A 13,940-nucleotide genomic window follows, 5' to 3' on the forward strand; every position below is an offset into this window, starting at 1 on the left:
TAGGTGCGCGCCATTTTCAAACGTCTTACCGCGAGAGGTTCTCGTTCCGGCGGCGGCAGGAGGCAGCGGTGCCGCTAGGAAAGTCGCGGGTGGGGCTGGGCAGCTCACGGTAAGGAGATAGGGACCCGGACGGTGCAGACTGGCGAAGCGGGAGGTATGGGAAATGGTGAGGGCTGTTTTGGAAAGCCGAGGGGCGGTGGAGGGTCCGGGGCCGGTACCGTCCGGGGAGAGGGCCATGGAGCCTTCCGGGCACTGCCCAGGGCGAGGGTCCTTTAATTAAAGGGCCGAGCTTTCGGCCGGGAGAAATTGACAGGCCGGAAACCGGCACTCAGCACAATGTGCGCATGCGTGTAATTGAGTCCTGGCTACCATCATTGAGATAACAAGGTGTAGAGCTGGATGAACACAGCAGGCCAAGCAGCATCAGAGGAGCAGGAAAGCTGACGTTTCGGGTTGAGACCCTTCTTCAGAAATGGGGGAGGGAAAGGGGATTCTGAAATAAATAGGGAGAGAGGGGGAGGCGGATAGAAGATGGATAAAGGAGAAGATAGGTGGAGAGGAGACAGACTGGTCAAGGAGGTGTGGTTGGAGCCAGTAAAGGTGAGTGTAGGTGGGGAGTTAGGGAGGGGATAGGTCAAGGGGGTGGGATGAGGCTAGTGGTTAGGAGATGGGGTAGGGCTTGAGGTGGGAGGAGGAGAGAGGTGGGAGGAAGGACAGGTTACGGGGGTGGGGACAAGCTGGGCTGGTTTTGGGATGCAGTTGAGGGAGGGGAGATTTTGAAGAAGCTTCAAAATCCGTCCGTCCTCCCTGGACTGACCTATCCCCTCCCTAACTCCCCTTCTTTATCCATCTTCTATCCGTCTCCCCCTCTCTCCCTATTTATTTCAGAATCCCTCTTCCCCTCCCCCATTCTGAAGAAGGGTCTAGGCCCAAAACGTCAGCCTTCCTGCTCCTCTGATGCTGCTTGGCCTGCTGTGTTCATCCAGCTCTACACCTTGTTATCTCAGATTCTCCAGCATCTGCAGTTCCTACTATCTCCCAGCCAGTCATTCTGGCCAGAGACTTCAACTGCATCATCAATGCAGCTGGAGGATCCACAGGGACTATCAGCAAACTGTTCAATGTAGTCCATGTCTCCAAAGACCTATTTTGTTAATGTCAAATTTTGTTTGACTAACATAATTGAATTTTTTTGATGAAATAACAATGAATGAAGGGAATGCAGTGGATATTGTGAATATGGATTTTAAGACATTTGACAACGTATATGAAAGATTAGGTTCATGGAATTGGAATTTCGATTTTAAAAAAATACAATGGTCCAGCAGTCCCAGATCTCTCTTGTCACTAAGTGTCTTGTTTCCAATCATGGATCTTTTCACTGTTCTTGTATCTGTCTGCAGTGTAATCTGGACTATTTTTCGTCTTTGACAAGAACAATTGTCAAAACAATGTTAGCAACATAAATCGTACCGTAATTACACAGGGTTACAAGTAAGTGAAATCTTTTTTTAAAAAAATTGGAAGCTCTTTTTATTTTAAATTGTCCTTCTGAGAGTTGCCATGGAGATAGTTCCATTGCTGTCCCTTCTTTCAAGGACCTTGCCTGAGAGCCCTATCTTTACTCATGGGTCTGAACAGCTATTAGCTGTGGAGGCATCACACATTACACGTGCAAATCCTCTGAGCAAGATCTAAACACTGCTCCCATTTCTAATCTGTTCTGCTCCTCAGTTCCTGGCTGATGTAGGAACACTGCTGATAGATGGTGAATGTGCTAATGTGCTATAGGTGGGGATACAAAAAAACTGCAAGTCATCTCTAATTCAGTTAATAGCAACCCTGCTTTAAAGGTGTTGTTTGAAAGAAAATAAAACTTACATTTATTTAACACACCTTACGTGATCTTTGGATACCTCAAAGCATTTTACAGCCAATGAAGTGCATTTGAAATGTCAGGCAGAATCTTAGAGGAGAATGAGTGACTGTGGGCGAAGGTGGAATTTGTGACACAAATGAACAAGAGACTGTCAGGAGCAACTCGTTCCAGTGTTTATGCTTTTCCCAAGTCATAGAGCCACACAGCACAGAAACAGACACTTCAGTTTAACCAGTCCGTGCCAACCATAATCCCAAACTAAACTAGTCCCACCTGCCTACTCCTGGCCCATATTCCTCCAAACCTTTTCTATTCACGTATCTATCCAATGTCTTTTATACATTGTAATTGTACACGCATTCACCACTTACTCAGGAAGTTCATTCCACACGCGAACCACCCTTTGTGTAAAAAAATTTGCTTCTCATGTCTTTTTTGAATCTCTCTTGTCTCACCTTAAAATTGTGTCTCCTAGTCTTGAAATTCCCTATCCTAGGAATAAGACAACTACCATTAACTTATACCTCTCATTATTTTATAAACTTCTATCAGGTCACCTCTCAACCTCCTATGCTTCAGTGGAAAAAGTCCCAGCCTATCCAGACTTTCTATAACTCAAATCCTTCATACCTGGCAACAAGCTGGTAAAAACTGAGAACTGCGGATGCTGTAAATCAGGAACAAAAACAGAAACAGTTCTGAGGAAGTGTCACTGGACCGGAAACGTTAACTCTGATTTTTTCTTCACAAATTCTCCCAGACCTGCTGAGCTTTTCCAGCACCTTCTGTTTTTGTAACATCCTGGTAAATCTCTTCTGAATCCTCTTCAGGTGATAATATCCTTCCCATAACTGGGTGACCAGAACTGGACACAGTATTCCAGAAGAGGCTTCACCAATGTCCTGTACTACCTCAACATTACTTCCTAACTCGTATATTCAAAGGACTGAGCAATGAAGGCAAGCGTGCCAAATGCCTTTTTAACCACCCTGTCTATATATGACACAATCGTCAAAGAATGATGTACCTGCACCCCTACATCCCTCAGTTCTACAACACTATCCCAGGCCCTACCATTAATTGTATAAGCCCTCCCCTTGTTTGTTGTACCAAAATCCAATACCTCACATTTATTCATATTGAATTCCATCTGTCATTTTTCAGTCTATTGACCCATTTGATCAAAATCCCTTTGTAATCTTAGAAAACCTTCTTCTCTGTCTACTATGTCACTGATTTTGGTGTCATTTGTAAACTTACTAACCATACCTTCTATATTCTCATTAAAATCATTTGTACAAATCACAAACAAAAGAGGACTCAGAACCAATCCGTGTGGAACACCATTGGTCGTAGGCCTCCAGTCCCAAAAGCAACTCTTCACTATTACTCTCTTTCTCCTGACGTTAAGCAATAGCCAATTGAGCATTCAATTGGCAAGCTCACCCTGAATCCCATGTGACCTAACTTTACTAATTAGTCTACCATGCAGAACCTCATCAAAGGCTTTACAAAAATCCAAATAAACAATGTCTGCTGCACTGCCATCATCAATTTTTTTGGTAACTTCCTCAAAAAACTCAATCGGTTTGGAAGACAAGATTTTCCTTGCACAAAACCATGCTATCGCTAATCAATTTCTGCCTGTCTTTACAACCTTTCTTACTCAAAGGTCACACAATTTCTTTCCTTACTTCCTCCTTGATATTTAAGAGTCCCTACCATCTCCCTAGTTACCCTCTTGCTCGTAATGTATTTGTAGAATGTCTTTGGATTATCCTTAACCTTATCTGTCAATGCTATCTCATATCCCCTCTTTCCCTTCCTGATTTCTTTTTTAAGAACGCCCCTACACACTTTAGATTGATTAAGAGATTCAATTGAACCAAAACCAAAAACAGAAATTGTTGGAAAAGCTCAGCAGGTCTGGCAGCATCTGTGAAGAGAAATCAGAGTTAACATTGTTATCATTATCAATGAGTCGATCATTAAGGACGGTGCAAGGGCATAGTGTAGTGGCAGCAGTGGGGTGTTATTTGCCAAAAGGGGTGGAAGAATCAAGACCTGAGGGGAAATAAGAGGGATTTGTGGAGGTGGGAATAAGGACGGTGAAATGGGGGGTTGGGATGTCAAGGTGCAAGAGGGTTATGCAGAACAGATCAGGGACATGGTAGGCTATGTGAGGGGTTATTGGCAATGACCACCACTGTAGTCTCCACAGGGAGAGTGTAGAGGAGCAAGGCGGGCATCATTAAAGTGTAATGTTGGTATTCAGGAGCAAGGAGGATAGTTGGAAGCAAAATTCAATGTGTTGGGTTCCCACACAAATGGGGTGGTCAGGGAACTGCAAAGTGAAAGGAGTCTGGAGGTTCAGGGAGGGGTGAGGGTGTATTTGTCATTTATTTAAATGATTTGGATGCAAATACAGGAAGCATAGTAAGTAAATTTGTGGATAACACCAAAATTGGTGGTATAGTGGACAGTGAAGAAGGTTATCTAAGAGTACAGTGGGATCTTGACCATTTGGGCCAATGGACTGAGGACTGGTAGATGGAGTTTAGATAAATATGAGGCGTTGCTTTTGGAAGGCAAATCAGGGCAGGATTTACACAATTAATAGTAAGGCCCAGGGAAGTGTTGTCAAACAGAGAGATCCAGGGGTTCAGGCACATAGTTCCTTGAAAGAGGCGTCACAGGTAGTCAGGGTAGTGAAGAAGGCACTTGGAACGCTTGCCTTCATTGATCGGAGCATTGTGTATCGGAGTTGGGATGTCATATTTGTGGCTGTACAGGATATTGGTGAGGTCACTTTTGGAGTACTGCATACAGTTCCGGTCGCCCTGCTTTCGGAAGAATATTATTAAATTGGAGAGGGTGCAGAAAAGATTTACAAGGATGTTACCTACACTGGAGGGTTTGAGTTATAAGGAGAGGCTGGATAAGTTTGAGCGTCAGAGGTTGACGGGTGACCTTAAAGAGGTTTATAAAATCATGAAGGGCATAGATAAGGTAAATAGCAAAGGTCTTTTCCTTAAGGTGGGGGAATCTATCCAGAGGGCATAATTTTAAGGTGAGAGGCGAAAGATTTAATAGGGGCTTGAGGGGCAACATTTTTCCCACATAAGGTGATTCATGTAAGGAATGAACTGCCAGAGGAAGTGGTAGATGCAGGTACAATTACAACATTCAAAAGACATTTGGACAGGTACATGAATAGGAAAGGTTTAGAGGGATATGGGCCAAATGCAGGCAAATGGGACTAGTTTATTTTGGGAAACCTGGTCGGCATGGACCAGTTGGACCGAAGGGTCTTTTTCCGTGCTGTATGACCAAAAACACAAGAGTTATAATAAATGATTATTTACCATCCTCCAGTCTGAAAAACAGTGGTGTTCCCTAGCATTAATTATGGTCACCGCTGTTGTTTTGAATTTGATGTTGGAATAAAGTTTCAACATTTGCTGATGGTACAAATTTGAAGGTGTGACAAAAGTGAGAATGACACCGATCTACTGTGACAGGGTGTAGATCGGCTAACAGATTTGGAAGACAAGTAGAAGGTAGAAGTTTAAACAGAAACGTGTTAGGTGTTGTATTTGGCAGCAGGATAGAACTGTACAACATATGCTTTAGTGGAATTATTCTTAAGAATTGTGCAGCAGCAGTGCATTGAGCTTTGCAAGTAAAAAATCAAATGGGCAGAGTAGTTCGTACTGCATGTGGAATGTTAGGCTTTTAAAAAAGGGTACTGAACACAGAAATAGGGAAGTTGTGCTGAACTTTTATTATACTTCAGTTGGTCCACAAGTGGGGTTTACCATCCAGTTTTGTTCACCAGATTTTTAAAAAGGTCCTTGAGAATGTACACAGTAAATTTAACAGAATGGTTCTGTGGTTCTGTGAGGTCTTTTGGATCAGCTGAGGTTGTCCTTCAAAGAAAGATAATTAAGGTGAAATGTGATGGATGTGTACAGGATTATGACAGGTTTAGATAAGGTAGATAAAGAAGAGCTATTCCCATTAGCTGATGGTACAGGGACTAACGAACACAGCTTCATAATTTTGGGCAAGTAATACTTGGCAGTTGTTTTGTAAGGAAAAAATTTCTTGTGCAATGGATGGGAATAACCTGGAGCACACTGCCCATGAGGGTGTGGAAGTGAAGATGACATAATTTGAAAAGTAAATTGGATGGATATTTGAAAGAAACAAACTAACAGAGTATGGGATTGAATGGGTTGTTCAACAGACTGCTAGCATTGACTTGCTGGGCCAAATGGCTTCCTCCTCTGCTATAATGACTCAAGACTAAGATACTGATCCATGGCTGCATGCAGCAAAACATTTAGGCTTGGGCTGATAGGTAACATTCATACCACACAATTCTCAGGCAATGCTCATCTAAAAGACGAAAGAATAAAATCATGTCCTGTTGATAGTCAGTGACATTACCATCATTGAATCCCCACTATCAACTTCCTGAGAGGGTTACCGTTGGTCAGAAACCTAACAGGATCAGTCATAACTGGTTCCAAAATTGACTCAGTAACGGGAAACAAAGGGTAATGGCCAATAGAGAGAGCGAGATAACAAGGTGTAGAGCTGGATGAACACAGCAGGCCAAACAGCATCAGAGAAGCAGGAAAGCTGACGTTTCGGGTCTGGACCCCTCTTCAGAAATGGGGGAGTGAAAGGGGATTCTGAAATAAATAGAAAGAGTGGGGGAGGCGGATGGAAGAAGGATAAAAGAACAGATAGGTGGACAGGAGACAACAGGTCAAAGAGGCGGGGATGGAGCCAGTAAAGGTGAGCGTAGGTGGGGAGTTAGGGTGGGGGTTGGTCAGTCCAGGAAAGACGGACAGGTCAAGGAGGCGGGATGAGGTTGGTAGGTAGGAGGTGGGGGTGGGGGTTGAGGTAGGAGGAGTGGATAGGTGGGAGAAAGGACGGACGGGTTAGGGAGGCAGGGACGAGCTGAACTGGTTTTGGGATGCAGTCGGGGGAGCTTGTGAAGTCCACATTGATACCATTGGGCTGCAGGGTTACCATGCAAAATATGAGGTGCAGTTCCTGCAACCTTCAGGTGGCATCATTGTGGCATTGGAGGAGGTCCAGGATGGACATGTCCTCCAAGGAGTGGGAGGGGGAGTTGAAGTGGTTCGCGACTGGGAGGTGCAGTCGTTTGTCACGAACCGAGCGTAGGTGTTCCACAAAGCGGTCTCCAAGCCTCCGCTTGATTTCTCCAATGTAGAGGAGGCCACAACGGGAACAGCGGATACAGTATACCACATTACCAGATGTGCAGGTGAACATCTGTTTGATGTGGTAGGTTTTCTTGGGGCCTGGGATGGGGGTGAGGGGGGAGGTGTAGGGGCAGGTATAGCACTTCCTGCGGATGCAGGGAAAAGTGCCGGGAGTGGTAGGGCTGGTGGGGAGTGTGGAAATAGATGTTTTTGCAAATAGGATGTGGTGATCTGCCAGTGCTTAATTTTGATACCCTTGCTGTTTGTGTTATGTATTAATGTTTAGATTTAAAGGTGGGAGGCATTGATTGAGAAATTTGCAGATCACACAAAATTTGACTGTGTAGTTGATAAGCGAACAGCATAGCTGTTGACTGCAAGAAGATATCAATGGTTTGGTTGAGTGGGCAGAAAAGTGGTAAATGGAATTCAATCTGGAGAAATGTGAGGTAGTGTATTTGCGGAAGGCAAACATACGAAGGAATACACAATAAATTGGAAGTTATTGAAAGGGATAGAGAAAGTGAGAGACCTTGGAGTGCATGTCCACAGGTTCCTAAAGGGGGCAGGACAAGTAGATAAGGTGGTAAAGAACAAATATGGGATGCTTTCCTTCATTGGGTGAGGTATTGAATATAAGAGCTGGGATATAACACAGGAACTGCATAAATCATTGGCTAGATCACAGCTGAGAATTTATGTATGGTTTTAATCACCACATTACAGGAAACATTCTTTCTGCATCCACCTTGTCAAGACCACTCAGGTTCTTATGTTCATTTAAGTCATCCCTCACTCTACCAAACTCCAGTGGTAATTGGTTCAGTCTGTCCAACCTATCTTCCTAATATCCTCACCTGCTAATTCCAGGTATCAAACAAGTAAACCTCCTCTGAACCACCTCCAATGTATTTACATCCATCTGTTATCTATGTAGTGTGTGTTGCCCTTTAAGAGAGTGGGTCAGACGACCCGGAGGCAGGAGCTGGGGAGGCAGCCTAAGACCGAATGTGGAGCTGAGAGGATACATAATAAAGTATTCCCCGTTCAAGTTTACCCTCTCTCTACCTCATGCTCTGTTTCTAGTTCTAGTGAACCACAAACACAACACCACCCTTAACCATGACTTCATATAATATTCAAGATGTGATCTCGACAATGCACTGAATGACTGAAGCATAACATCCTTATTATTATATTCAATTCTTCTCTTAATAAAGGAGAGCATCCAGTTAGCCTTTTAATTATGCGCTATAGCTGTGTGCTAACCTTTTGTGACTTAGTATACAGGACCATCAAATCCTGTAAAGTGATCTTGGGAGTACTGAAAGTAACGTTTGACCCCAAAATTTCTCCTGAACTCCCTTTTTTAAAACTTGATACATCTTCTGTTCTGACAATCTCTGGTTGATGTTCCCCAATTTATTGTGATTCCTGACAGGATACCTTGGGAATAACTGACTCCCCTTCTATATTTACATGCCCCCTTGGGTGGTTGCAAAAATTATCGTCTCCATTCTGGATAACATTTCCCCCAAACCAAATTACATTTATGCTCTGAACAAAAAGACAATTTAGTAAGGCTTTCTTGAGTTAATAGAAGAGTGATTGTATTAGTTATTAAATGCAAGAAGAAATAATAACGGAACCCATATACACAGATTTAAAATAGGAAGTGAGTCAAAAAAGTTAAACGTTAAAAGATACATGGATCAGTCTCTGGGTCATTTGTGAAGAGTAGACAGTGGAGTATTGATTGTTGAATATTCGGTTTTTGTGATTCTTAGCTTTGCAGGTTTGCTAAAATTCTTTGGTGTTGTTTCCATTTAAACTGGCTTGCTGACTGGGATCCAGCACTCAGAGTTCTTTTAAATTCCATTTCCTTTTGCCTGATACCCGGCACTCAAAATGATAAGTCATTTACCGGTACTGCAACGGTGATTAGTGGATGGTTCTTCATATGTGACTTTCAGTACGTGCTGGCTGTTGATTCTGAGCCCAGGCTAGCACACATGAACACCCGAACCTATTGGCACACTCAGACCAGTGTTGAAACTTGTTTTTTTAACCTATCCGTCAATATTGCAGTTACATTTGGACTGTGTTTCCCCTTTTCAAGCTTCCTTGACCACTTCAGGTGTGATTTTCAGAATCCCTCCCTAGACAGTTACTAAATTTACGTCAGCAGTTATCTCTTGATTGTATTGCCTCTTTTTAAATAATGCATGTTGCACTTCTTGTCCATGGATGATCTGGGTTTATGATCTTTGGTAATTGATCCTTCTTACTACTCTGCTGATAAATGGAAAGAATTGGTCACTAATTACCATACTGTAATTCTCCCCTTCTTGAAGACCTGTATTTACCAAATCATTGAATTTTCTCTGCTCTAGTGAAAAAAGCTTGAGCTTCCAGCCATGTATAACTGAAATCCCTCAGCCCTGATATTTTCCTAATGTCAGTGATCTACATAGCAGCCAATATAATCCTATTTCTGATGGTTCCTTTGAGCATAAAATCTACAAGTCTCCCTTTACAGAGTGTTGGTCAACAAGAGTTCAACAAATAAATGTACTTCTCTATAGAATTTTGTATTCATTTGTTATAGGTACCAACGTTCTACAGTGATTATCTTCCATTGTGGTATAAACTTTTCTGTTTGTTCTAAGGTCTTTGTTGTCATGTCCTCATTGCAGATTCTTAGTTCTCTGTGGCCCTTAGATTGGATTGGGGAAATTGGGCAGGGCTCAGGAATACCCCTTTGAGGGTCATATTCCTTTAAGGTTATGCCTAATTCTGTTTTTATCACTTCGTATTATTCTTCCTATTTGTTTTAAAATCTAGGACTATACATAAATTTATGGTGAACTGTTTCTTAAAATGACTACCACCTCTGAGAGAAAGTTTATAAACCTGCGGAAACGTTTAGATCAACTTGGCTACAGGCAACCCCTTGGGATTGAGACTCTCCCACTGGTGGAAAAACTCTTCAGGTATTTAAAGGAAAGAAGTCAGTAAATCTTTTATTCCGGTGTTGCTCTATCATATTCTTCAGTCAGGCTGAAGGTTTTCTTTTATGGAGAAAAACACTATGTTTGTTACATTTCAAAGAATTTTACTGTAATTTCCTTAGTTGTTTTATTAGGTATTTTGTAACATTGTATTGTTGGCAGGAAAATTATTAATAGGTTTGTAATTTTACTACCAGTCTGAATATATGCCCATCTTTCTCCAGCGCACTTGAATGTCACATTTTGCTAGCTGTAAATTGTGTTCCCAGCTAATACTTGATGGGCTAAAATTTCAAATCCATAGAATATGTTGAAAAAAACTGCAGTGTATCAACCAAACCTTGCAACAAGTAGATAAAAATAAACTATTAAGGGCAAACAAAAATAACTGATCAGGAATGAACAATTGCAAGACCTACTAAAAAACCAAAGGGAGGAGGTAAAACAATGATTAAAAGTATTTTTTACACCTTTATTTCTGCACCAAGTTAAGAATGTTTTTAGCAATAAGGTTTGTAAGATAAACTACAAAATTTACAATGAGAATTGTTAAGCTTGCATCTGAAAAGGCATTTGGTGTTTTTGAAATGCTTTTCACAATATTTCCATTCAAGAATTGTCTTTTTCTAGAAGCCCAAACTTTAGGTCCTCCTATTTCTTTCACTGTAAGCTTGAAAAATTCAGCAGGAAGGAGCAGTGGAGCTTGCTGAGCATTTTATGTATTATTTCAAGATTAGCAAAATTGGATTTCAAAGCAATCTAAGGATTCCATATTTGTAAACTTTTGCCAGTCTCTTCCCCGTATATACTGTAATTGTTTTCCTGCCCTTCGCCACCTCCCCCCCCGCCCCCCAACCCCAAAACAAATACACATGATGGCGAACACTGGGGACACACAGCAACTCTAACAGCTGAGCCCTCAACTTGAGACGATGTGCTATTGCAGCCTTGTAGATTGTCTTGAGAAGAAGAAATGGAAGTTCCAAGACTGAGAGACAAACAGGCCAAGGTCAAGGCTGGGTCTTGGCCTCAGTGCGGTGTGTGATCTTAGAGAATGGAGAGATTACTCTATCAACCCAATTGCTGTCTCTGCAAGCCCAGATTGAATTGAGATTTTTAGTTGGGGAGCTGCTGTATTATTGCTACCATGCAAAGTTTCCAAGACAATAGGCCAGTGTTTGATTTTTGTTTTTCTTCAAATGCATGTTAGTTGGGATCACTATGGACATTCCAGTCCTATGTTTTTGTAAGGATATGTTCATCATCAAGACCATCACTAAGTAACACAGCAACCTTGAATGAGCAGTAACTTTGGCATGCCACAACAGCTAACTGCAACAAAGATGACATTACCATGATTTTGCAGTGTTCTGCTTTAAAGCTTAGAAAAGAACCTTTTTTTTTATATAAGCAACAAATTTCTCTATTTTTATGTTGCGATGACCACAGTTGGATTCCTGGGATGGTAAAGCCTATTTTTGATCTTTGCTTTTTTTTAATATAAAAGAAGTGACACATCTCAGAAGGTAGTTATCACCCGAGATGACATTTATTCTGACAATAGGAATCACCGTCTGGTAGAGTCAACAGTCACTATGCTTCCCATTCCTTTTCTAATTAGAGTCATAGAGATGTACAGTACAGAAACAGATCCTTCAGTTCAACTCATCCATGCCGACCAGGTATCCCAAGTAAATCTAGTCCCATTTGCCACATTTGGCTCATATCACTCTAAATCCTTCCTATTCATATACCTATTCAGATGCTTTTTAAATGTTGTAATTGTACCGGCCTCTACCACTTCCTCCAGCAGCTCATTCCATACACACACCACCGTCCGTGTGAAAAGGTTGCCCCTTAGGTCCCTTTTAAATCTTTTCCTTGTCAATTTAAACCTATACCCTTTACTTTTGGACTTCCCCTGGGGAAAAGACCTTGGCTATTTACCCCATCCACGCCCCTCATGATTTTATGAACCTCTATAAGGTCACCTTTCAGCCTCTGATGCTCCGGGGATAAAAGTCCCAGACTATTCAGCCTCTAATTTTTGCTCAAACTCTCCAACCCTGGCAGATCTTGTTTGAACTCTTTCAAGTTTCACAACATCCTTCCTATAGCAGGGAGACCAGAATTGCAAGCACTGTTCCAAAAGTGGCCTAACCAATGTCCTGTACAGCTGCAACATGACCTCCCAATTCCTATACTCAATGCACTGACCAATAAAGGCATGCATACCAAATGCCGCCTTCTCTATCCTATCTACCTGCGACTCCACTTTCAAGGAACTATGAGCTTGCACTACAAGTTCTCTTTGTTCAGCAACACTCCCTAGGACCTTACCATTAAGTATGTAAGTCCTGCCCTGATTTGCCTTTCCAAAATGCAGCACCTCATTTATCTAAATTAAACTTCATCTGCCACTCTTTGGCCCATCTGAACAAGGTCCCGTTGTACTGTAAGGTAACCTTCTTCGCTGTCCACTACACCTCCAATTTTAGTGTCATCTGCAAACTTACTAACCATACTCCTTCATTCACATCCAAATCATTTATACAAATGACGAAAATCAGTGGACCCACCACCGATCCTGGTGGCACCCTGCTGGTCACAGGCCTCCAGTCTGAAAAGCAAACCTCCACCACCAGCCTCTGTCTTCTACCTTCGAGCCAGTTCTGTATCCAAATGGCTAGTTCTCCCTGTATTCCACATGATCTAACCTTGGTAACCAGTCTACCAGGAGGAAACTTGTCGAACACCTTACTGAAGTCCATATAGATCACTTCCACCGCTCTGCCTTCATCAATCCTCTTTGTTACTTCTTCAAAAGTCTCAATCAAGTTAGTTAGACACGATTTCCCACACACAAAGCCATGTTGACTATCCCTAATTAGCCCTGCCTTTCCAAATACATGTAAATCCTGTCCCTCAGGATCCCTTTCAACAACCTGCCCACCATCGATGTTAGGCTCACCAGTCTATAGTTCCCTGGCTTTTCCTTACCACCTTTCCTATATTGTAGCACCACGTTAGACAACCTCCAGTCTTATGGCACCTCACCTCTGGCTATCAGTGATGCAAATACCTCACCAAGGGGCCCAGCAATCACTTCTCTAGCTTCTAGGGTTATGTGTTAAGTTTCTGCTGTCTTTCTTAAGGATCTGTACCAGGTAAAATTCCGTGAGCAAATGTAGGAAATACTGAAAACTCTGGGCCAGTTGAAAACTCAGGTCCATCCCAAGAAAAATGTGAGATCTGTTAAAGGACTGTGTGCTCAAATCTTCACAACACGCACTCATTATGACAAAGGTTCACAATGCAGTGAATAACATGATCCTTCATCCTTGTGCCATTGACTTCACATCCAGCCTATGTAGCCTTATGAGATAAATGTATTTCTGTCTCTCTCTCTGCCCCTTCTGCTAGCTGTAACATGTATGAAGAAGCAGACAAAAATATGCAAACACTCACTCACTGTAATCCATGGAAAAATTGGTTCAAATGGGCTAAATCTGCTGAGGCCCCATTACTTCATGTTTCATAAATGCTGTAAAGGTAATCTAAGCAGAGCTACTGCCTACTGAAGTAAGAAGCACTTTTGAAAAAATTATTTTTGTTGACATCACCAGAGCCAGGTGCACATGAAAAAATACTGGTGGCCATCTTGGTGTTAGCAACACACTCTGCTTTTGTAAATGTTTTGTTTAAATTCTTGAGAATTAACCAGAAATCAAACACAGTATATAGTTTTCATGCTTCACTCATTCTAACACATGGATCTGGTCCCCTGCTGCAGAAGGTTAACTACTCCTG

General features: G+C 42.1%; 1 protein-coding gene across 1 annotated transcript in view; it reads left to right on the top strand.

Moving 5' to 3' along the window:
- Nucleotides 1–13,940, top strand: part of LOC125483495 (centrosomal protein of 135 kDa-like) — a 38,289-nt gene continuing 24,349 nt past the window's right edge. Inside the window, exons 1-2 of the mRNA XM_048598957.1 lie at nt 1–109; nt 9,964–10,112. Of these exons, the coding sequence (XP_048454914.1) occupies nt 10,000–10,112 (113 nt within the window). The 5' untranslated portion in view covers nt 1–109; nt 9,964–9,999. The remainder of the gene's footprint in view (nt 110–9,963; nt 10,113–13,940) is intronic.

Source organism: Rhincodon typus, chromosome 1 (assembly GCF_021869965.1).
Source record: "Rhincodon typus isolate 14 chromosome 1, sRhiTyp1.1, whole genome shotgun sequence".
NCBI classification, from domain to species: domain Eukaryota; kingdom Metazoa; phylum Chordata; class Chondrichthyes; order Orectolobiformes; family Rhincodontidae; genus Rhincodon; species Rhincodon typus.